Genomic DNA, 24,672 nt, shown 5'->3' with positions numbered 1-24,672 from the left:
GCTCCCATCTCTCTTGCTGGAGACCAGCCCACACGCCTTACCCTGGCAAGAGACTTTCTTGCTTGGTGCCTGCCCATTGACTTTCTCTGGCACCTCTTGAGTCCCTGTTGCCTTTCTGTCTCCCTGCAAAGGCCTGGCAGCCCCAAACCCTTGGCTTGTCCCCATCAGCAAAGATTCTGAGGGGATTCCACTGTAGCCTCTTATAACAGGCTGCTCTTCTTCCCTCTGCCTTCTCCCTAATGCCTTGGGAAGCCACATACACTCTGCAAAGCCAAGCAGCCAACAGCAACCTCAAGCAAGACTTTTTTTGGCTGAAAGTATTTGCTGGAAGCTCCAGGACTTCTGTTGGACACTTCAGTCTGTTCTCAGGCCGTCACAGAAACTTCTGAACTTGGCAAAGTTCAGGCCCTTTCCTGCTTCAGTCTTGGCAAAAACAATGTCTGCCCTTGGGAGAGTGATGTGGACTGGAAGAAAGAGGCAGTTAATGTAATTCTGCTCCTTAACCTCCTATGACAAGGCTTACAGAGAAGGAAGTTAAAAAAAAAAGGTTTGAGGGGAAGAGGAGGAGGAAGTGGGAAATACTTCAGCACTCTAATGAACACTTTTCAAAATGTCTCACACCTAGTCTCTGAATTCAAATCTCCAGAAATGAACACCAAGGGGCATGGTGGTGTTGTTCAAGACAGACGAGGCGATAATGCAAGATATGCGCACTGGTACATTTTTTTTGGTTGATCTGTTTTTTCCCTTCTTTCATCAAAGTTCAAGAAGCACGGTTCAAAAGGTCATACTTAGACCTTTTGCACTTCAGACCTTTGGGAAAATGTTCCTTCCCCTGGAGGAGGAAGGCTGGTTTTGTGACAAAATTAATTTTTTCTTCTGTGTGTCTATTAGGAACTGACTTTATAGAGAATATTATTTAAAATAGTTTGCGTAGAAGAGATTGCAGTCCTTTTTGTATTGCAACACACTGGAATACCTGAAATTCTTCTTAGGGTGTAGCAGCCTTTCCAAGATCTACTGAAAACATCCTGGGATAAACCCATGGAAACATCATCACACTCTCCAAGATACTGAGATGTTCCCTTCTTGTTCTCTCTGTCAGAGCTCTGTGTCCACCATGGCCCACCTTTTCAACCGACACCCACTACTCAGGACAGGCTATAGGTCCCCCAGAAAATCCACAGGGAATCGTCTCCCTCTTATGGTGTGATCCCGTACTACACTTGGGTGCTCCTCTCCCAGCTCCCCAGTGTTTGCTGGAGCGGGGCGGGGGGGGATGGGGGCAGGAGACATGGCAACAAAACCATAGCAAGAATGATCTAACATGGGGATGGGTTGGAAGCTGAAAGAGCAGAGGAAAATGAGGGCAGGAAGGTGATGATGAGGTTGTTCGGTTTATGACTGAAATGGGAGGAGGCAATCGCCTGCAGCTGCTGAGGACTGGAACCAGCAAAGCAGAGCTCCTAGACCATCTTTTCCACACCAAATCTAAATATATTCCTTCACCCTGAAGCCGTGCTGGCTGTCGCTGTGCTGGGGCATGTGATCCCTCCTCACGGGTAAGGGTGAGTGGCACAGGCCTGTTTGCCCACCAGACAGGTGAGCACTAACCTGGCAGGACTCAGTGCTAAGGCTGGAGGTGTTGCCATCACCACTTAGTCTAAACTCTCACAAATTCTATATACCTCTTCTCGGCAAAGTTGCTCTGTCTGACAGAACTTGCAAGGCTCTACCTGGCAAGGGGGGCTGCAGCTGGGACCAGGGAGGGCAAGAGCCAGGCAGGCTGCTGTGCCCACTGTCCCAGCTTGCAGCCCTGCTCTACCCAGTCATGATCACTAAGGCAGACCTTGTAGATCTCCACCTGATGTCTGCTCAGGGAAGAAGTTGACTAAGCTTGCCAAAACAATCCTTTTAGCTGCAGGGAATGTAGGGAAGGCTGGGTCAGCGGTGGCCTGTTGGTGCAATGCCCATGTTGCCCCAGGGAGACACAATTGCCTGTCCAGGAAGCATGGCAGCTCCCTCCTGGCTGCTTTCCTCCGGGAAAGCAGCTGTCCTTCTGCAGCACCTGGAGGGAAGCTGGTGTGTGCCCAGGCTCTGCTTAGGGCCCCTTGCCCAAAAGGGCTGCCTGTGTGTTCTGATGGTGCGTGCCCAGAGCCTCCAGCACGACAGTCCCATACCAGTCTCGTGCAGAGGTGCAGATGGTTTTCATCATTAATCTGATACATGGGAAACCTTCATGGAGTAATTTCTGCTATGTCCGTTCATCAGTCTTCAAAGAAGAATGCAGGAGCTTTCCTGTGTTGAGGTGACTGTCCTGCAGAGTTCAGGGCAACTGAGGAGGCCTCACTTCATGATGAATATTCAAAGAGAAAAGCCAACCTGGATTAACAAGAATTCGTAGTGAAATTGGTGACATTAATTTAAACAACCAGACTGTCTCCTGTTTGCTCTTCACACTCTGTGATTTTTATAGACCTCTCCAGGGCCTGACTGATTACTTTTAGGCCAGACTATTTGTGTCCATTGGACACAAGTAGCACTCAAAAATGTGGTGCAAGTGCAGTGCTCAGCAGCAGTCTGGGGGCAAGTGCCACGTGCAGGTGCCAGGGCCTCACACACGTGGGGTGCATCCCCATCACAGCTCATGGCAGAGGCACTGCCCCTCCACAGAGCTCCTCTCCTCTTTGCACCTCCTAACTACATCTCTGGCAGCTCAGACACTAATGTGACACTAATTAAACACTCTAATAGCCAGGTGTTTATCCTTTGAGATGGATATGGGAGGTATCCAGGGGTTGCTTCTTCTTCCAAGCAGTGCTGCTGGCTGGGACTGGACTTCACGGTCAGTGCCCAGTCCTTGTCTGTGTCTGCCCCTGGATTAAATAATTTTATGCACTACAGCAGGAGTTAAAGGGAAAAACCAAATACAGTTGAAGCTTGGTTTATACTTTGGCTTTGCTCATCCCTTCAGAATCCCAACCTGAAGAGTGGCCCAGTGTTCCAGTGCTACTCATTTTGTTGGGTTACATCCTTAACAGTGAGAAGGCTCCTGACCTTGCTCAACAAATCAGCAATAAAGTTAATGAGTTCCAAAAGATATCCCAATGCACATGAGGTCTTCTATTTACAGGTTTCCCCTAAATATTTCCCTCTTTGCAAAAATGAAAGGCACAGTTTTCATGTATGAATTTACAAGCTAGGAATAGTAGCCTAGTTTCCAACTTTCCACTAACAGAGAGAGTGGGTCAGGAATAACTGTCTTCCAGACTGCTCAGATATCTTCCTTCTAGACCTGCCAGGAGACACTGCACATGCTGCTGCACCAGCTGTGCTGATCTCTAGGTGAAATTCCCAGATCTAGAGACTTGTTAATCCCCACAAAACCAAGGCAGAAAGCAGGAGATAGGTGTCTCTAAATCCTGGCTTCTCATTTTCAAGGATTACTCCAGACTCCCACTCCTGTTCAGTAAAACACCAGCATTCACCACAGCATGTCCCCCATAGGAGAAAGACCCCTTGCTGCCTACCATTCCCTGCATGCCCTTCATGTTGGGTTTAAACAGGGACTCTCACTTAGTCTCTCATCTATTTGGTTTAACAAGGTACCTCTCTAATTACACTCAAATTATAGGGAAAATGGGAAAAAAAATCTGAGATTTTATTCTCAGTTCTGAAGTAAGAGCCCCTGAGTGATGCTACCTACCAATAAAAATGGTTGAAAATAAAACAGAGATTATGGAATTGAATGGATAGTGGTGGTACAGCAAGCAGAGGTAGACATGTTCTACTGAAGTTGTAATTTAACATGGAAAGTACAGAGAAAAAAGGCTTAACAGAAGAGCAAGAAGGATACCTACTGCTGGGGGAGGTGGTGATGGAGAGGGAAGAAAAACACCTGTAAAAAGATTTGTGAAAATCACCAAGTATTTTGTTCACACTCAATGTCCTCTCCATGCTCCCAGTCCACAGATGTACAGGAGGTCTCTGTCCCACCTGGATTATATTAAGGTTATTATAAGCCCCCTCCAAAGCGGGCTCTTAATGGGGTGCAGTGATGGCAGCTGCGTGCAGCACACTGGGGGCTGTAAGTGGCAAACTGTGTCTCCCAGCACCGGCTGCTCTGGGCTGTGGCAGCAGCCACATGGCATTGCTTCTGGCCACTGACTGGCTGACATTTCATTCAGTATAAATTACGAATACTAGAAGTAAATGAACAGTTTGGAATTCACAGAGTCATAAATGGGAAGGCCGGGGGGCCACTGCCGTCAGCCGCTCAACCTCCTGTTTAACACTGGCCATAAAATGGCAGCTGGGAACTCCTGCATCCAGCCCAGCAATTTATGCCTGAGCAGGAGTGAATCTGTGAGAAAGACACTCTGTCTTCATTAAAATCCTGATGTGACAGAGAGCGCATAAATCCTGAGATCTTCTAAAGGCTAATTACTCTCACAGAATTCATACCTTATTCTCAGTTTGGGTTTGCTCCTCCCCGCAGGGTTCCTTAGCGGCATTATTCTCAAAGCTCCCCTCCAAAAACCAAACTGCGCATTTTGTTGTACCCACTGGTGTTTGACAGCCCCGAGGACCAATGTTTATGAACTAGATTCACAAATTACCCTGAGCAAACAAGTAGGGGCATAGAATTAACCACAGGTTTTGGAAATACCAAAATATTCAGGACCTTTATCAAATGTATTTCATACAAATGATTCACTTAGCTCTCATCTAAAACATGTCAGGGGGCACTTGTGCCCCCACTAAGGGTGCACAGGGAAAAACAAGAAGGAGAGGGTGAAATGAGTGAGAAGACTGACCCAGAGATGCTAAGGAGAAGACTGATGACAGTGTGACAAGCCTCACTGGGGACTGAGGACAAAAAGACAAAAAAAAAGAAAAAAAAGGCACATTTTGGGAAGCATGAGTGTTGCATGAAAGATAAGGAAAAGAGGTTTGAAATAGAGGTGCCAATAGGTGACACCTATAGGTGGGGGGACAGCTGTGCCAGGTGTGGGGCTGAACTGAAGTCCAGGAAGCTGCTCTCAGCCACCGTGCTGGGAGCAGGCAGGCTAAGGAGGAGCTGCCAGCCAGCAAGGCACCAGAGAGCACCCAGAGGGCAGGGAACTGGCTAGTTTCTCCACCTTCACACCAGGCAGAGCCTGACTTCTCATTCCCATGGCAACCCTAACCCAGCTGCATCTCACCGAGGCAGATGAAGGCATTAATTTCACAGCAAAGTCAGCCATCTCAGACCCTCAGCACGCGCGATGCAGCCGGGTTCAGGTTGCTGGGGGAACCATAACTTTTTAATCACACTGCATTAAGGGTTTTATTACTCTGCATATTTATAAGGATTGGTTTATTCAGATCCAGAGAGAGAGAGAGAGAGAGTGGAACAGGGAGATTTGCTGGTTTTACTTTCAGATTACCCCAGGTTTTTCCCTACATGGATGCAGGGTGCAGGTGACTGAGGTACCACTGCTGAGGGCAGATGGGATGCAAAATAGTCACAGCATGTGCAAGCAACGTAGCAACCAGAGATGCTATAGAGAGAGCTGTGAAGTGTGTGAAGGAGAGAGTTCACAGAGGTGTTAGATCAGTGTCTAACATAATACATAATATTTCCATGGATTTTCAGTGAAAAGGCTGCTGGGACAAATTTTATCAGAGTGTTTTACATAAATGGCAGCTATAAACATTTCAACAACAGAAAAGAATGACAATTGAAGGAGAAAAGGGAAAGCTCAATGAGCTACTTTATGGAAATACTGGGGAACAAATGCAACCCAGAAGAGAAGTTTTTCTGCCCTTGAGGGCCTTTGCACACCCCTGTTATTCTCCCTCCTGGCTTGTACAGCCTTGCTCAAAAACCTATTTGGAGAGCTTTTGGAAAAACATCAACACTAGTCTGTGTTTGAATCAGCTGGAAAAAATGACCTTTCCAAAACATTTGGAAAAACACAAAAATGACCTAAAGAAACCTCTTGGAGGTTGTCCTGGACTCAGAGCTCAGACAGATTTGTTCTTCCCTCAGATTTAACTGCAGTGCTTTAATGCGTCCTTCCAAACTCTTACCCCACTGACTTCAGTATATTTGGGCTTCTTGCTGAGCTGCTTGGCCCATTGGACTAGCTGGAATGGGAGGTGTGGGATGCCAGAGCCAGGCATCTCCTCCTTCAGCCCTGGAGAGATGCTGTGAGGCTGTGTACAGCCCACAAAGGGTGAGTGATTTGGCTGCCCCTGCCAAATCTTACAAACAGATGAGTTCATGCCAAGGAAAGTCCCCTCTGAAAGTAGCAGGAAAACTAAAAACTGTCAGCTTTGTGCCCCATGATTTGGAAAATCCCTTCCAGTGCTCTAGTCATCACAAGTTCCATCCCACGCAAGCTAAGCAGCTGGCTGTGCCTCAGCCCAGGCTGCTGATGCCAGCCCCATCTGTGGTGATCATGCATCAGGATAGAAACCAGATCTATATAGCTCCCTTCTTGCACTGGCTGCTGGGTCTTTCAGAGGGCTGTGGGCACAGAAACACCAGAGCCTCCGCAGGGACTAAGAGCTGTTTTGTTTATTCCAGTGAAATAATTACTGGGAAGAGAAGTCAAACCCAGGAGGTAATAGCATGTGTACCACAGTGGGTTGCACAGATTGGGGTGCTCCCACTGTTCCTGTTTGTCCTCTTCTCCATCTGCTCTCCTTTCTGTCTCTGCCAGTTATGCTACAGCTCCCCAGCCCCTTCCCACTCCCTCCAGTGACACCCAAGCTCTTGGTGGTACCAGCAGCGAGTGCCCCAGGAGTTCTGGCACCACTGCCTCTCTTATCCCCTCTTCTGATGCTGCCAGCCCAGTATCTCCTCTCACTTTACCCCAGTGCTGATTTTTAATTTTTGAAGATCTTGGGCTTTGACCATCAGGGCAACGAACGGGCACATGATTTCACAGCAAAAGGCTCCAGCTATGCTGGGCGAGCTGCCACACAGCTGGACTGAGGGGGACGAGTGCAGCATGTTTGCCAGGCTGCAGCCACAGTGACCTGCACATGGTGGCCCAGGGACAGCTGCCTCACACTATGTGAGACAGCATGTTGTAGAAGAGCAGTCACCCTTGGTCAAACCAAATGCCCATCTGACCCCACAGCTTGTCCCTACAGGAGCAGATGCCATGGGAGGAGGGTGAGGACACAGTGAACCCATTGCAGCACCTTCCTAACCTCTCCTCCTCACCCCTGGGGATCCAAGGGACCTCCTGGGCCAGAGGCCTCTCTGTAGGCAATAGACTTTAAATTATTTTCTTTTCATGATTTTTCCTGCCATGTTTTGAAGCTGTGACTGGCACTTGACATGGTAGAGCCATGGCAGAGCCCCACTGTGTAACAACACGTGGTGTGAAACCACCTCTCCATTTTAAAGCTGCTGCCTCCTGCTTTTGCTCCATGCCTTCAAGGTGTTGGTTGGGAAAAGGCAATGAACAGTCATGGCCTATTTGCTGTCCCCAGGCCTCTTCTATCACCTCTTCAACTGAAGAACACTACCTTTTCCTGATACTGCAACTGCTCGACAACTTCAACTAGAAAAGCTTTCTGGCTGTATGGGGCAGGCTGTCACACTTGGCGCCCTTTCTACAGTCACTGTCAATGCTGCGATGCCTTTATTTTTTCAGTGTCCTTTTCTTTTTCACACAGCTAGTAATTTAGAAGCACACAAGATATTTTTAGACCTAACTTAGAAGTGCTTCAGGTCTGCAATTGGGTGACTCAGCTGCCAGTGTTATTTACTTTAGTTTTACATTCAAACTGGGCAATTACAGCCCTGAGCAGCTATTTAGAGACCATATTTCCTTGTCATGCTGTCAGAGTTTGCACGCAGCATTGTCTGTAAAGCACTTTGCGCATCCAGGTACATGTCTGAAGGTTTTCTAAAGCAGGTGGAGAATAAAGCCCTGGGCTGTCACACCTCTTTCCTCTATCTGCTTGTAAAACCACCTTCCTGTGCCCTTTGTGACACCGCCTTATTGCCAGATGATCCTGCATGCTCTGTTGGGGACCCTCCCCAAGATGACAGCTCGCGAAGGATTGCTGCGGGATTTGGGTCACGGCCGGAGCGTAAGGTGGCATTTTCTCCCTAATGAAAGTCTCTCTCACAGCTTTTTCCTTTCAGAGGAAGAAATCTCCACAGATCACAGAGCCATTTGTACTGGTTTAATGATGCTCGAGACATTTATCCTGGGGAAGAGTTCTGCCTGAGCTCCCTGTTTACTTCAAATCCACTTATTTATAACATCCTTTCCTTCAGTTCTTGAATCCTTCACCTGCACAAACATCTCCTCTAGATCATCTTTATTGAATACAGTTAAGTGTAGCTCATGGGGTTATTGAATTACAGGCATGAACTTACCAAAATGAGATAAATCACTCACATATTAGCCTCTCTCTATTAAACACATCTCACCCCGAGGCATTTTTCCATAAAACAGATACCATATATCAAGCGTTCGAATATTTGAAGTAGTTAAGGCAGGCTTCTCCCAGCAAGAAGGCACACAACAGGAATGCAGCAGCCCTCTCTGAAGGAAGCTTTACTGCCTAAAATATTTATTAGAAATAACACCCTCTGTGTGAGGCTTGAAGGGTAAGAGCTCGAGATGGAGTCTGAGCTACATTTGCTCATATCAGTTTCTCTTCCCTGTGGTGCACCACCACCCATCCCTAACATCTGCCTCTGCCCAGTCTCTGGCACAGGAGGGACAGTGCCCTTCCTGGGGTCACTCACCAATGTGCCCGTGCCAGGCACGGGCTTTGCCCCCACAGATCAGCAGTTTGAGAGAGATGTTTTGTCTTTGAGAGACAGTTGAGCTTGATTTGGGCAGAGGCAGCAATAGGAAATGTTCATGCCATTTTGGGGTGCAAAAGGGACTTGGCTGTGTGCTCAGCCCCTGGCATGGGGGGAGCAGTGGGTCCTGTACTGCCCAGTACCAAACCACACCACCTCCTTGCATGTCCTGCAGCACACTCGGATTCACACCCCTCCAAAATATCTCCAGACCACTGGTTTGCCTTTTTCTCTAGGTAGTTTTCATTCTGACACTCCTTTTAACTTCTCTCACCATGGTCTCACCTTTGGTATTTTTACAGCCAGTGTCATATCCACATATTTCCATCCCTGCCTTGTAGTTTGACAGGTCTCAGATTTTTGGTGGATTTTTTCCCCTCTTGCATCACCCTATCTCACTTGGAAGCCTGAAAGGCTTCGGTGATGGCTTATTTGCAGGATCCGGATCCCAAACTGTATCTGCTCCAAGCCACTGATGCCATATGAATTTTCAGATAAAAAGATTCACTGAAATATCAAGAAGAGAAAAAGATATATACATACCTACAATAATCTTCCTGATACATCACCATGATCAGTAACCACTTAGGACACGCAGATGCCCTGGAGCGTTGCTGGATCCTTGTTCCTTATGCACAGGATTTTTTTCTGAATAACTCTTGGATATTAATTAACATTTTACAAATAATTAGCATAATCAATATTTTAAATCCTGACATTGTTAAGGTTACACAAGGATTGCTAAGGATCGACACAGGTGTATTTGTAACCTCAAGAAGTATAAACTATCCTACTTAGGTACTGCTATTTAAGGTGTAGTATTCAAGGAAAATAAGTTTTACAGTGAATTAATTAGGTTTCCAGACAGTTAAACCTAATTTTCAGTGTAGATGTTTAACTCTTTTCTCTGGAAATACCTTTAATTAAGGAATAAACTGCAAATTCAATAACAGGGATGACATCTATACATTCTAGAGTCTTCTGTCTGCGGAAGGGGCTTTCCTTCCCCATTTTGCAATATTCTGTTTCCACTGTGGTGGAAACAAAAGATGCACCACCCCTTTTCCTGCCTGTGGCCCTGCACTCTTCAGGACCCCTCTCAAAAACATGGAACCCCACGAGCAGCACTTCTGGCTGCAGCACCCCTGGGCCGTGCACAACACCCTCGGCCACTGCCTATGTGTGTGGGTGTACAATGTGCTGAAATCAAACTGGGGGGGAACTCCCCTTTTATGACCTTTTATTCAAACTGCAGGTTTGTGACACATTATACCCCCTTCATCTTCCAAACCCAGATTCCAGCTTGGATTTTCCCCATTCCTTCAAGGTATGTGCACGTCCCTGGTTTACAGACACTGCATGGTGCAGCATAGGTTACTCCCTCCATTAAGACATAAAACTCCGCGATACTGTTTCTTCTCATTGCCAGCGAATTGGATGTCACACTTTTTATTTTCTGCTAAAAAGAACCCAAACAGACAAACATGACAGACAAGCTTTCATGGTAACATTTTATGGTGATCCATTTTCTCTCTCTTCTTTCCTGGTGGAAGCTAAAATCACTCTCTGAGCCATTTGCCACTCTATAGCATCTTCACCAAAATGATCCATCTCCTATAAACACAACGCAGCACATGGTTTATCAGAGCAGCAGTTTGGCACCTGTGTCACCAGCTTCCCCCATGACTTCACCTCACTGTACACACATTTGGGGTGCTGCATTCAGCAGAATTTGGCAGGCGAGGGCGCACAATAAATCCTGCTGAGAACAGGATTGCAGCTCCCAGCAAACACTTAAAGTTCAGCACCATGAGGAACCAGGTGCTGTGTGAGGCAGCTGGAGGCCATCAGCTGGTCTTCTCCTCCAGCCCCACTTTGGGCCATTAGATCTGCCTTGGAGCAGCCACACAGTCTGCAACTTTTCAGTTAGAGAAAAGGTGGTTTTCCAGCAGACTGCCCCTTCTGACAGCAGGTCCCCACAGCACCTCGAGCCATCACCATCCTGCTGAGCCCCGAGGTGCAGATCAGCCAGCACGACTGACCAGCACCTTGCTGCCTGCAGACACCACCTTTCCTCCTCTCCTCAGACCCAACCAGCAACGCCTGTGCCTCCTGGGGAGCCAGAGAAGTGTGTGATTGCAAATGACAGCTTCACCTCTTCACCCACTGAGCAAGGGCTGGATGAGATCTCATCAAGCAGCTGCTCATCAGCCCCAGGCACCAACTGCCCATCACTCAGGAGGCACATCCTGCTCTGCGTCACAAGTCCCCGTGGGGCTCTCCCAGCAGGGCCTCCAAGGAAACTGAGGGGATTTTCAAACCAGCTGGTTTTGTCTGGTGTGCAAGTAAATTGCGTGGCTATCTTAAATACCTGCATGGCTGGAAGTAGTGGAACATATATTAGGATACAGGGATTAATACAGGGATTTTCAAGTTCCTGAGTTGGGACGTCATAATCCTTTCAACTTTTCCTGATCTTCTGAAAGTAAGGTGGAGCAGAAAGCCAGGGCAAAGCTTGAAGCCTGCGCATAGAGGACATCAGGAGTGCCCGAGCTGTGTATGGGCTGTCTGCACTGAGGTGAGCACACCTCAAAGCACACACCCACCACAGTGATCGTTCCTGGCATCCAAACAAGGATTTATCCCCAAAGAATCCTTCTCCACAGCTTGCTGGGTATGTCCATATTCTGATCTACAGGAACACATGGCTCAAGCAGGTGTGAAGAATGCTGAACTATTTATTCCCTTGTCTTCCCTACCCAGTTAATAGGAAGAACTCGCTAAAGTAGAGCTGGTGTAGAAAGCTTCACAGGTCCTATGTATATAGTGAGAAACACTATAAACAGAAATAGAATTTCAATTTAAAAAGTTGATCAATAAGAGCAGGTCTACGCACACCTGGCCAGCATCTCATGGGAAGACCAGCCAAAGGATACTAAAGGCTACTCTGCATAAACTGGAAACACAAATGTATGACATGGTCAGATTTTGGCACAGTGGGTCAGAGAAGGAACATGAAAGACTGGAGTGATATTTATACCTCAGGGCAAGACAATACCTGTTTGCCTTCTCATAGAGTGCCTTTGAAACAGGCATAAATGCAAGCCCTCCAAAAGCTCAAGTACTTTTCAGCTCTGTCTCAGCACTCCTGTAAGCACTGTCCTTATATAAATCCCTACTTCATCTATCTCCCTCCCTCCTTGTCAGCCAGCTACATTTCTGATGTAGCTAGTGGGGTGACAGAGAAGCTGCTGCTCTTCAAACACTGTTGGCAAAGCATTGTACAAATGCTAAGCTTCCACAAATATTAAATGAAGGTTTCCTCCAAGGATGTGGCAGCTTTCCCACATCCCAGGCTGAGCAAACGTAAACATTTCCCAAAAGCACATGGTGTAAAGGCTATTCCTTGGTGTTTCTGTGGGCACAGGGTTACGTGCCAAGATGTGCTGGGTGGTTTAAATAGTAAGCATTCCTGCACTAGCCCTTCCACCATCTCCCCTGGCTCAGCTGGCATACCCAGTCCACCTAAGTAGAACCAGAAAAGCAAAGGAATAGTTAAACTCAGTGTGAGAGCCAAGGAAAGACACCCTAATCCTGGCAGGCTGAAAAGTGTCTTTCAAAATTTTGTGACATGGGAGCTTTCAGAGGAGTGATGGAGCTTGTCCAGATTCCCATCCTGGGCTGGAACTGGTATGCATCACCCCAGAGCAATGGCTTCATTAATGTCAGTGCTCGTGCCCAGCCCTACAGCACAGGATCCCTGTAAGTACAGTCCACTGGAGACGGCTCCTGCCATCACTGAAGCCAGGCACCAAGACAAAAGCTGCTTGAAATCCTCGAGGAGGGTAACTTATCACAAGAACCCTGATGGAAGCAGCAGCAGCTTTGTTTCTGTTTTGCTTTCAAAGGGTAAGCACCTTTTTCTCAATCTCTCCTACTACTGTAGCACAGTTTGTACATCCCATCACTCAGATGTCTGACAAATTATTTCACAGAGTGTTCTTTATCCATAGCTGTGACAAGCAAATTACACCAAATTAAGCTCATCTACCTTGATCTCAAGGGACGCTGGCTATTAAACTGTCTCAGAACTGGCAGCCTGAAGCACTGTCACCACTCAGCTTACAGAAAGATGCCGAGACAGCTGCACTACCCAACAAAAAAAGGCTGCTCTGTTCAGAGGAGGAACTAAAACAGGGTGTAGGGAGCACCACATTACTCATTCCTTCTGCAGAAATGAGAATCATCTTAACAACGGCAACAATATTTACTCCAAAATGGCAGGTCTGCAACTTCACCATGGGATCCAAGAAATAATCTATTTCTTTCCTTCCTCATAAACAGTAAGTACTATGAGATCCTGCAGGCTTCATTACCCCACTTGGTGGCAGCCAAACTGCCTAACCACACCCAGAGAATCAACAGCCACCACATATGAAAGGCAGATCATGGCTTGCCTTCTAGTGAAGCCAGGATGGGTTTGAAGGAGGTACCACAGGAGCAGCTTATTGAAGAGAAATTTCAGGAAGAACCTGATGGACATAAGTAATTTCTTCTAAAGCCTTCCCTTGCCACTGACTCCAACCCTTGATCTCACTAACTGCCACCTCTGCTGGGGTCTGAATGGGCAAGAGACCTACAACAAGGTGAAAACAACAGAAACAGATTCCAAGATCCTTTTTGACCAAGCTTAAGGCCATTTCACATGACATGGCCAACTCTTGCATGCTTTGCTCACACTCCACTGGTTTCAATTGGCGAGTTGACACCACTTCCCATACAATAACATCCTAATGATCAGAAATGGTAACATTCTAATGATCAGTGTCAGAAATATGTTGCTCCATGCTGCTGAGAAAGCTCTGTGCACTGCTGCCATGGACACAGTAGCTGACAAAACGCTTGGGACTAGGGCTGCTGCTGACCCTCAGCAAAGAAATACAGAGGAACTTGCTCCTTTCTTTTGGGGAAGCCCATCTAGCACAAATGAGATGCCAAGGGCTCCAATACTGTTTGAACAGGCAAATGGCACCTACCCACCTCCTGCATTAAGTATCTCCCCAGTGAAAGTGAAGCATGGAAAACATAAACTCCATAAAAATCACACGTTGCATACAGAAAGAGAAAAGCAATTTTGAGGCATGTGTCTTCTGCCCAGGCCTGCCACCCCAGCTGCCCGAGCAGTTTGCTACTTACAGATGAATCATCCCAGATCCAGAAGAGACTGTGCCCAGCAGTGGCTTCAGAATGAAGGAATCATAGAATCTACTGAGTTGGAAGGAACCCACAAAGATCATCCAAGTCCACCTCCTGGTCCTGCTCAGGACAGCCCCAAGAATCACACCGTGTGTCTGAGAACGTTGTCCAAATACTTCTTGAACTGGTCAAGCTTGGTGCTAAGACCACGTCCCTGGGGAGTTTGTTCCAGTGCCCAACCACCCTCGGGTTGAACCTTTTCCTAATATCCAGCCTAAACATCCCCTGAAAAAGGATGCTAAAAGAAAGCCTGAACAATGGCCTACATCTCAGCTGGACATTGCTTGGGCACTGCCATGGGCAATTCAGTGAGTTCAACGAGTATTTTCCAATTTATATATATGCACAGAAAAAGAACAGGACAGAACCAGTCTCCTATTTCTTCCTTCGGACTGCTCCTCCCATCATTAATGCTGAAAATCCCTCTTCAACAGGGATCACTGCAGAAGTTGTTTATTTCTTCTCAAAGCAACTGGGTCTTGACCAGGTATGACAAACGCAGAGCTGCCATGGGCCAGGCTTGCTGGGAGGACCAAGGTTAAGGTGCAATAGCACATTGATCCTCACGATCAAGTTAAGCTTGTAGCCCATTTTCAACATAAGCTTACTCAAAAGCAATTTGTTCTTTAAGCAGAGTTCATAAAGACAGGCTCCTAGACTCCAGCTATTTGAAAAGTACTCAGATGGGTCCAGATAATTGTTGGTGAAAAAGGAAAAATTCTGAAGTTCTTGAATCCAGCAACAAACACTGAGCCCAACAAGGGAGAGGCACAGCTCACACATCAACTGCTGCTGCCATCTCCTCATGGGAATTGTAACTCTTCTACTATATGTTCTCAAAGGTGCTTTCTTCTTCCTCCCCTTTCTGTTACCCTCGTGTAAAACCCACATTAAGAGCATAACAGGAACAGGATTAATATATCTTTTTTTTTTAAAAAACAGTTCAGGAAAGTAATTTAGAGCCTTGCTCTCAGTATTCCTAAAGCCAGTATTAAAAAGCTTACTTAATGCAGAATATAATTTATAATTATCATGAATATGACAAGAGTGATTTTATCTGCAATAAATATATAATCATACCCTGTCTTGAAGGTACCAGAGGTTACACTAAGCATTGAAAAACCTTTTCTTTCCACAGTCCTAGAGAAAGAAATGTCAGATTCCTTCTACCACATGACCAGCTGACTCAGACATAGTACAAGTCAAATAAGATTTTACTTCCCTGTAGGATCTGTTTGTTGATGTAATCTGCAGTACATCTACTAAAAACAGGAATACGAATTAATGAAATTACTTAGAGTAGTAGGCTATTCAGAGCTAAATGCAGAGTATAATGCAGTTTTATTATATTTAGTTGATAAGCTGCATCTTCATCTCAAATAATTTAATAGGAAAATTAAATTCAAGTGTAAACTAATGACAAGAGCCCTTTTTGTCAGTTGGATGCCTTTCCCTTTGCAAAAATGAAATTAAAGCCAGCCTGCTACTTTTAAACAAAGCACTGGAGACATCACAATATACTATAAAGTCTGCTTTAATATGAATAATATTACCTATTATGCATTAATATGAATATGCATCAATAGGAAACAAAAAAATCTGAGCCAATAGCAGCTTAGCCAAAGAAAAGTTACTCCTGTCACCATTTGAGTACCTGGGAACAGTCAAGAGATATCAAACAGGCAAGCTTAAAGCCTATATATATAAGTTAAGGACAAAAAAATAAAAATGCTTTCACTTGAAAAGCAAACCAAAAAGAAGTTTAAGGCACTCTCACCTATATATTCATTTGTTCCATAAACTGAGGAAAGCCAGATTTTGACACACATATCAAAATTAAGTGGATCACACACTATCCCTAAAGCGGCATAATCTCTGCACTCAGATTTTTTTTTCCTTCAGTCTCCTGTTTTAAGCCTCCTGAATACTTTCAGCTGTACTCCATCCACTCATATAATTATATATCCACCTCAAACATGGTCTGCCTTTCAGGTTGGCTAATGATTTGGTTTTTCTTTTGCCCCCCGTCAGCATCTCAGTGCATCTGAATCAATCACACTAGTCAATATTCACACTGCATGAAGCACTGACAGAAAAAAAATCCTGTGTATGTTGCATATATTTATGTCATAAAATCATGGTGTGGTATTAGATGCCACAATAAGAATGAGTTACAGAAACCTCAGAAGAACTATCCAGACAGGAGTGTCTCAAGATTTTGCAGATGAAAAGGAGCTGTCTGATCTAGGAAATGTAGCTAGTAATAAACCCACTTTTCATGTATTTCCAGCTGATCAGTTACATGTACAGAACAAGAGTAATGACATTTTTTTCTGCTATTTAAAAGAAAAATTGTCCTTCTTAGCAGTTAACAGAAGCCTGCCCTGCAAGAAAAATTCCTGTTGGATGGTATTTCTCAGGACACAACCTGATATAGATGTATGGATGGGGGAGTGGGGTGTTGTTGCTGATAAAAAGGAATACATGCAAAGGGCATATGCAGATTTATGAAAAATAAATTTATTACATAACACCTTGTTTTAACAATGTTTGATTTTTTTTTTTTACTCAGAATACTTGTGTCATTCATGTAAAATAGTTTGATACAGTACATTGTATGTAAGTTTTTCCTCATAAATTCTAAGGCTCTCCTAACAGCTTGTTCCTCTGCAGTAGGAATGGCACCCCTAAACAACGTGCGAACGTTTAAAAAAATAATTAACCGAACAAAATTTAAAATCCACTACACCAAGCTGGTTCTCAAAAATCATGACAAAATATCTGAATGGATGCCACACCTTTTTAGGAAATATCACTCATGCTTTTTTAATCCCAAAGCATGCTCACAAATCATTAACACCAACAGGAAAAAAAATAAAACACTGTCTATGACAATCATTTTAGTTTGTTTGCTGAACCAAACATGTTTATATCAATGACAACATACTTATTTTACTATCAAATAGCAGCTTTAAGACCAGTCAAGTCATAGATTTTAAAACAAAAACAAAAACTTATGTTGGAAATTAATCTTTGGGACGTTTGTAATTGCTGGGAAAAAATGCAAACACTTTCATGTTCTTAAAAAAATCTCATTGTAGCAATTGCGTCGGTCATAAAACACTGATCTAGGTGGAAAATGAACCAACCCACAAAAGTCACTAAAAATAAACGTCTATCAAAACTGTCTGAGAGTTACAGTTAGTTTGCTTTTTTGCCATGGTAACATATACTGTATGCTTCAAGTACCAGTTCAAAGATGTTGCGTACTATTTTGTCAGATAAAGTTGTTACATCAAGAGAATTCACCACATACGACAACAAAAATGCTTGCCCCTAGCACATTTCACAGTTTCAACTGCTACAGACTGTCACTGAAAAAAATGCATCGGTCAGTCTGAACCATGTCAAGTAAACTACAGAAGTAGCATATCCACAACACAAACTGTGCTAGCACTTTCTTTTCAAGTCTAACCCCAAAACCAGGTACAATTTGGGAGCCACTACTCCGCTCTGTGGCAGGGGGTGGATCGTGGTGGTCAGACAGGTTGGAGGTGTGGTTGTACAGTACATTCTCGTGGCCCAAGCCGGGTTCCAGGCAGGCACAGCTGCGCGGCCGGTCCTGCAGCATTAGCAACAGTGCATTGACGTCGTCGGGGTGCAGCTCAGTACCGGTGAGTCTGATGCGAGTACTGTGGCGGCTGCTGGGAGGTAGCTGAATATCCCATGCTGCTCTGTGGCTGTGATGTGCTTGGTCCGGGGTTGGGGTAGGCAGCATGGGGGTTGGAACGCTGCAGAGGGGCAGAAGCAGAGGACATGCAATCCTTTGTAACAGGGACATCACAACAGTTTCACCTACTGATCTATTCTTCAAGAGGTACTAGGCACACACAGAGTCTCAAAGCAGATGCACTTCCAGGCTTCTTTTCACTTACTCTGATTACAGCAGGTAATGAACACCAGGAATACATCATATTAGAAAGTTACAGTTGCCACCCTTCAGTTATCCATCCTAATGACCTCCTGTGAATCTTCACCCATCATAGTCAAACCTCCACCCAACCCTCTGGATGGCTACACTGCATCTGCACATTACACAAGGTTACCACCACTCACGGCAATACTCTTCTCCACTTGCTCCCTTTCATTAACAAGAAGGTAGGCTGGGATGGAGATCCAGATGAGGCATCTTACTGCTGATAAGCCACTCTGCCTTATTCTGGAGATTTTCACATATTAAGAATATATTTGCCACCCTTTTGTGTGACCTAGGAGTAAAGGCTGAGAACGCTGTGACTGGCCTAAGGTGTCATCTAGCAGCAGCCTTAAAATACTTGAAGGAGAGTTTAAAGACAACAACGTGTTCCTCTGTGGAAATAGATATTTCAGGGGAAAATAGCAACAGATTGCGGCTTAGGAGGTTCAGGTAGGACATTGGAGGAGGGACTACTAAGGGACACTGGAATAACTTGTCCAGAGAGTCTGTGAGGTCTCTATATATGAAGACTCATTTAAGTAAAGCCACAGCTGACCTGAGTTAGTTAGCATTAGCAACAGTCCTGCTCCATGCAAGAGACTGGGCTAGATGGTATCTGGAGGACCCTTTCAACCAGCATTTCTACAATTATTTACTGAGTGGAACATTCATCATTGCAAGAAGCTCTGAGCAAACCAGAAACTACCTACTTCAATTTTAACCTAAAAGTTATTACTTACTGATCATGTGTTATAAAGGAAAGAAGGACTGCATATGAGATTTGCAATCTAAGCATCTGACTACTTTGGAGCATTTAATATTTAATTAAATTAACACAATTTCAGTACATTACTGTGCTGTTTTACATTCATGTTAAGGTTTACACACACAGAAACTTTGTAGCATTGTAGAAACTGCTGTGTAGCTTCTGAACTCTTGATATGACACAACATATTAGGTTTTTTAGAAAAAGCTGCTTCTGATAAAGGTCTGGAAACTTATCTGAAACGACAATTCCAGGACTAGGATATTGCTACTGAGACCCAAATAAGCAAAATTGTGGTGAACCAACATCCTGAGAAAGTAAAATATTAAAACAGCTTTACAGGTAAGTCACAACATAAAATAAACAACCCCATTTTTTCCTGCCTTTCCACATTTAGAAAGGAAACTAGGCCCAGGATGCTGCGATGATGGCAGAAATAAAAAAGGCAAACTCTAGTTGTTAACACATGCTCATAGGACTGAGCTAACACTATAAACCTCTAGAGAAAAGGGGAAGAAATGGCTGGACCAGCAGTTAATGCCAGTGGGAACAAACCAGCACTGCTGAACTTCACTGTTAGCACAGTGACTGAACTTCTGTGGCATTTGCCTTCAGCCTTGAGAGAAGGACTAAGTCACTCATCAACAGAAGAGTCACAGCTCTGGGTCACCCTTCCCCATCTTACAAATACAGGATGTACTTCAGAGAGCAAAAATTCTGAACATTCATTGTGCCCAAGTGTGGCTCCTGTATGGTGGAAACTATCACAAGTTTAACCACTTAAAAACTGATCATTCATATCACTTGTAAGCACTCTCTGCGTCCTTACTTCTAAAAGAGATCTTATTTTAAGACAAAGGCAATGAAAAATCAGATTCTTTCACGACACCCAGTGCAACAAATGGCTTTTGTTTAAGAACAAAAGTAAATATCCAATCCTTTCTAAATACCATTAAGCACCCAGAGGGGTTATTACAAGCAAAAGCTCAGAGTAGTGGAGTTGCTACAGCCTGTTAAATCACATTGCCTTTGGGAGTGTCACACTGCAGATTTGAACAATAAGTCAAGGAAGTCTGTGTGCCATGTGCCTACTATTTTTACGCATGGCAGAAAAGGATACAAGGTCAACACGCCCTGCAGAGAATAATTCAACTTCTGAGTGAATGGAGAAATTGTCTTAGTGTGCCTTGCCCAGGAGATGGCAATCCTTCTTCACAAGCTTTATAGGGGGAATTTGAGCAAATTAAACAAAGAACAAAGGAACAGGTGTTTGGTTAAAACAGAGGGCTGTACAATAATGTTTGTTTGCAGTCTCCTCAAGTTGCAGGATCAGAAGTAAAAAATGTGAGGAACTTTTTTCAGGGAGACCTGAAACCATCAAGAGGTAAGTCTTAACTGCTTCTGTTCTAGTGCTAGCACCTTTGGGTCTCCTCCCTTTGATTACTGTGTTTTCCAAATAACTTAATCAGAACAAATCTACCCACTGCCTTCTTGCAAGGCTAGGGGGAAGATGATGAAGGGTTTTTTTTGAAAACCAGGTATTTTGACTCCTAGAGAGACAGCAAAGAGATTGGTCAGGAGCAGTCAAGTTACCCATAGGAGCTACTGAGATAGCAAAGCAGCAGTTATCACTATCTCAAAAGAAAAGTATTCTGAAATTACGTTTATGAACAAGGGCTGCCCCCAGCTGTAATCCTGGGATGGATCTCTGAGATGACAAAAGTTCTGCTGAGCATGAGCTGAAAACAAACTAATGTCAACTCCTGCTGAGGCAATTTGAGCCCTCTGACTTGTCAACTAGCAAACCTCACCTCTGGCTCACAGAAGTCTAAGCTGAGGTTTGTTAAAAATGCTACAAAGCAGCAGCAAAATGAGGTGAAGGGTGTGTAAACAGGGCACATAAATGGGGCTCCCTGACACAGTACATGCAATCACTGCATCAACCTCCTTAGATATGTGACTCCACCTGAGGGCAGGATTAAGAAACTTACAGCTGCATTTGCCTTCTGTTATGTGTGTGTTTTCAAGAAGTGGTAGAAAGAGTCAATTTAAGAGGCCAAACCAGCAATCAACTGCAGCCTGCCAAACTGAAAGGGATGAAACTCCTGTAAAATAGCCTGAGACGGATAATCTAACTAGAACAAAGATGCCATTTATACTTAGAGGCACCCCACCCTGCAGCACTGTAGTTAAGGCTCACCACTGTCTCAAACAGCTCTCAAAATGTACACCGTTCAAGGAGAGTGACTTGAAAACTTGAAAAATATGTGTTATTCATGTTCTGGGATAAACTGAACGAAGGCACTTGGGGACTATATGAAGAGTCTCACAATAAAGCTCCTGAAAGTTACCTTCTTTTATGTTTTTTAGTACTTTCAAGTTTTGGCCAATGCTGGGAAGTATACAGATTTAGATAAGGATGAAGGTAATGCCTCCAGGCAGCCTTTAAGGATATTTGGTGCCCTCTGGAACAAAGTCTGAAATGCAAGATTTCAAAGCCCAATGGTGTTCATGGAGAAGCAGCACCAAACTGAAAATGCAAGTCGACCGTAGTTTTACTGACACGGTTCTTTAACTCTCCCTACGTTTTGCTACAGAATATAAACACAGCTAAGTAGGTTTCCAATATCAGGGTCTCAGATTCAGATATTAATCTTTAAATTACCTGAAAGCATTACCAAAAAAATTTCTGACTTCCTTTTCTTTTGTTTTCATCCAAGACTCTCTGCCAACTGGCCTCCTGTACTATGCATTTCATGTACAATAATAGTTCCTGCAGACTAACATTTCCAGTAGCAAGCCTCCTCTTGCAATCTTCTATTCCCTAGGTTTCCAAAAATCTGCCATTCTCTAACTGACCCCTACATGTATCATTTGAAGTCTTCCCTGCTCCTCTTTCATAATTTCTTAGCTTCAATTAAACTAAAGGTTCTGTCCTTAACTCTCTTCTCCCCAGTCTCCAGTAGTAACCCAAATAACTCAGGTATCGTTCCCTGGAATGACTAAACTATTCTTATGCTCCAGGCTCTGACTCCTGATGTCTGACCATGAGCTCAAATGTAGGAAGGCTAGAATACATTTTTCATGTTTTCCTCAAGTTTTTTTCCCCTTACACTCCTCATCTTCCTCACTCTTTGACTGCCACCATTTCGCCTGTCTTCAGATCTGTAATATTTGGCTTACTCAACCTGGAATCTCCCTTGATCTTCAAAACAGAGATTATGACAGCATCATGCCAAGTCTTTGTCATCCAAAATACTGTTTTCACATCCATCTGCCCAACTAAAATTCTTGTTCAGATTCTTATTTCACAGCTTGTTTACTGCAATAGCCTTTGCCTCCTACCACTATGGGCTTGTTCAAGTAAGAAATGGCATTTATAGGTGATACAGTGCACAGCACAACTGGCTCCTGTTCCACAAACAGCATTTCCTAATATGAAGGTAATAAATTAGTAACTGTAGAAATATCTGATCCTGATTTCGTTACTGCTAACCTAAAGAGCATCAGCATATCAACAAACCATCAACTAAATGAATCTGAAAAAAAACCTTGAAAGATGCCAAAAAATATCAGTTAATACAGTGACACTTACAAAATTACTTTTTTAGCTTGAAGAAACACTGCTGTAAACATGAGAAGCAAATAAAAAATATGTGAATAAAACAAATACCTGATAGTCTGAGGTCATAATAAGTCCACCTGAGGTAGTGGTAGGAGGAACAACTCTCACTTTTTTCAGTGGGGGTCCCTGTGTGTGACTGTTGTCTTGGTTCCCTGGATGACCAGTTCCATTAGTATGGTTATTGCCCTGCTGCTGCTGCTGGTTCTTCTCAATTGTTTAAACACAAAGAAAAATTTCAACTCAAAAGCAGCACATGAAATAACATGAAATCAGGAAATAGTGTGAAAGCCAGTGAAACGTGATGATACTGTTCTTCTAGTACTTACTTTGTCTCCTTTATCATCTGGTTCTTCTTCTGTTAAAAATTCCCGTTTTGGGTAAGGGATTTGACAACCTGCAAAAACACTGCCCCCCAAAAAAGTCTATTTATCACTGTATTAGAACAGAAGGGTTAGACCTGTAAGATTCATACTTCACCCATGCTAGTTTCAAATTGCCTGAGCCATCCCTTTTTCCCTGTCTTATTATCATCATAGTCTAAACTTAGTAAAAACCTATTCACATTTGATTTTCATGTTCAGTTGACTCTTCTACACTAATTTAAAGTCCCAGTAGATTTTTCACAGTTTCTGCTAACTGCTGGCTGGAAAGGTATGCCACCCGTTAGGTATCTGCACAGGCAAAAAGAGCTGTTCACAATTTCAGGAATAACAAAAACAATCCTGGAAACTCCACTGACTATTAATAAAACCACCTGGAAAAAGGTTTAAATAGAAATGTCACTTGTCAATTCATATCTCATGGTCCACATGGATTTGCTACTGCTAGTGCAAGCTAATATTTACCTGCCCTTAATCAGCAGAATGTATTTATAATGAAGTCTCTGTACACCTGTTAGCAATACTCGTGTATTCACATTAAAAGGCCAACCTAAACTTGAGAAAAAAGACAAACACTGTCCTAAAAGCAGTTTCTGCAACAGCCAGGCATTCACATGACTTTAAACCAAGAAGAGGGGTCAGGAGATACTATAAATAATCCAGTAGGTTTTAGTGAAATAGTTGAATTTTTAATTAATTGTTTATAAATATACATATTTTATAAATTCTTCCCTAGATAAGGGTAGAGAATCACACATGGGATATACTAATAGTTTTCCTAAAAAGGTGTATAATCTTCTCTCTGGCTAGTCTTTTGGGAGGGGGGCTTAATTTTTAATGAAATCATTCACTGTCCATAAATTTTCTCCCTTTTGTAAATCTGCCTGCGTAAACAAAATTGAGATGTGTCTACAGAAGATGGCTTTAAGTTGTTAAGGATGACAGCACAGAGACACAGAGTTGACTTTCCCCACCCACTGAATTTACAACAAAGGCTAAGACAGAAAAATGTAAACTAATTAGAGAATGTCATCTGGCATTCTAGAGCAGAGAAGTGGACCTGCGGCACTTAGCAGTTGTCTACCAAGATCTGTAGCATGCATAATCAACCTGTCAGTGAATAAGGAGATTAGTGCTGCAACTAATAGGATCTAAGTTCCATAAAGCAAGAGATTAATAAAAATGCTATTTAATTTTAAAAACCACAAATGGCATTTAAGTGGTTTCTTCAGTTGTTAGACAGTAAGTATTTAGCTCAATATTCACAAACATATTTAGGGAAGAGAGAAAGCACACAGTTCCAAAGCATCTCTGAACGTACTGAGAGATTAATAAACTGACCACTTACTCGGACGTGGGAAGAGGATCTTCCAAGAAATAGGGATCCTGCATAGCCTGTTCTGAGGTAATTCTCTTAATTGGATCCATAGTGAGCAATTTCTGAAGCTGCAAAAAATAAAAGATAGAAAGCTCTGCATTACCAAAACCATTTCCAAAAACTTTACTGTATTCCTGAAAGACAATACAAATGTGTCTGAACTCAAAAGCCTAACTACATTATGCCATAAATGGCATAACTACATTCTTCTCTTCTTTTAAAATAGTAACTTCATTTCCTATGAAAGAACACATTTGCACTTGCAAAGCCCAGGACACTCACTTCCAGTCACAAATGTTGTATTGAAAACATTCAGAAACTTTCCATAATGTACTAGCAAGCTTTGATCATACAATAGTTTGGGCTGGAAGGGATCTTTCAAGGTCATCTAGTCCAATCCCCTGCAATAAGCAGGCACACCTACCAGAACAGCTTGCTCAGAGCCCCATCCAGCCTGTCCTTAACAT

The 24,672-nt window shown here is 43.7% G+C and overlaps 1 protein-coding gene across 3 annotated transcripts in view; it reads right to left on the bottom strand.

Moving 5' to 3' along the window:
- Positions 1–16,578: 16,578 nt before the first annotated feature.
- The window catches only part of CDK8 (cyclin dependent kinase 8), a 49,720-nt gene continuing 41,626 nt past the window's right edge, over positions 16,579–24,672 (bottom strand). For all 3 annotated transcript variants that reach the window (XM_025894960.2, XM_025894961.2, XM_025894962.2), the window contains 4 exons: positions 24,176–24,273; positions 22,774–22,852; positions 22,496–22,654; positions 16,579–17,871 (listed from right to left, as the gene is read on the bottom strand). In XM_025894960.2, the coding sequence (XP_025750745.1) occupies positions 17,746–17,871; positions 22,496–22,654; positions 22,774–22,852; positions 24,176–24,273 (462 nt within the window). In that variant the 3' untranslated portion in view covers positions 16,579–17,745. The remainder of the gene's footprint in view (positions 17,872–22,495; positions 22,655–22,773; positions 22,853–24,175; positions 24,274–24,672) is intronic.

The sequence above is a fragment of the Manacus vitellinus genome, unplaced genomic scaffold, assembly GCF_001715985.3.
Source record: "Manacus vitellinus isolate BGI_N305 unplaced genomic scaffold, ASM171598v3 scaffold_2_pilon, whole genome shotgun sequence".
Classification (NCBI taxonomy): domain Eukaryota; kingdom Metazoa; phylum Chordata; class Aves; order Passeriformes; family Pipridae; genus Manacus; species Manacus vitellinus.
Note: the sequence above shows the minus strand (reverse complement) of the source record. Positions and strands in the feature narration are given on the sequence as shown.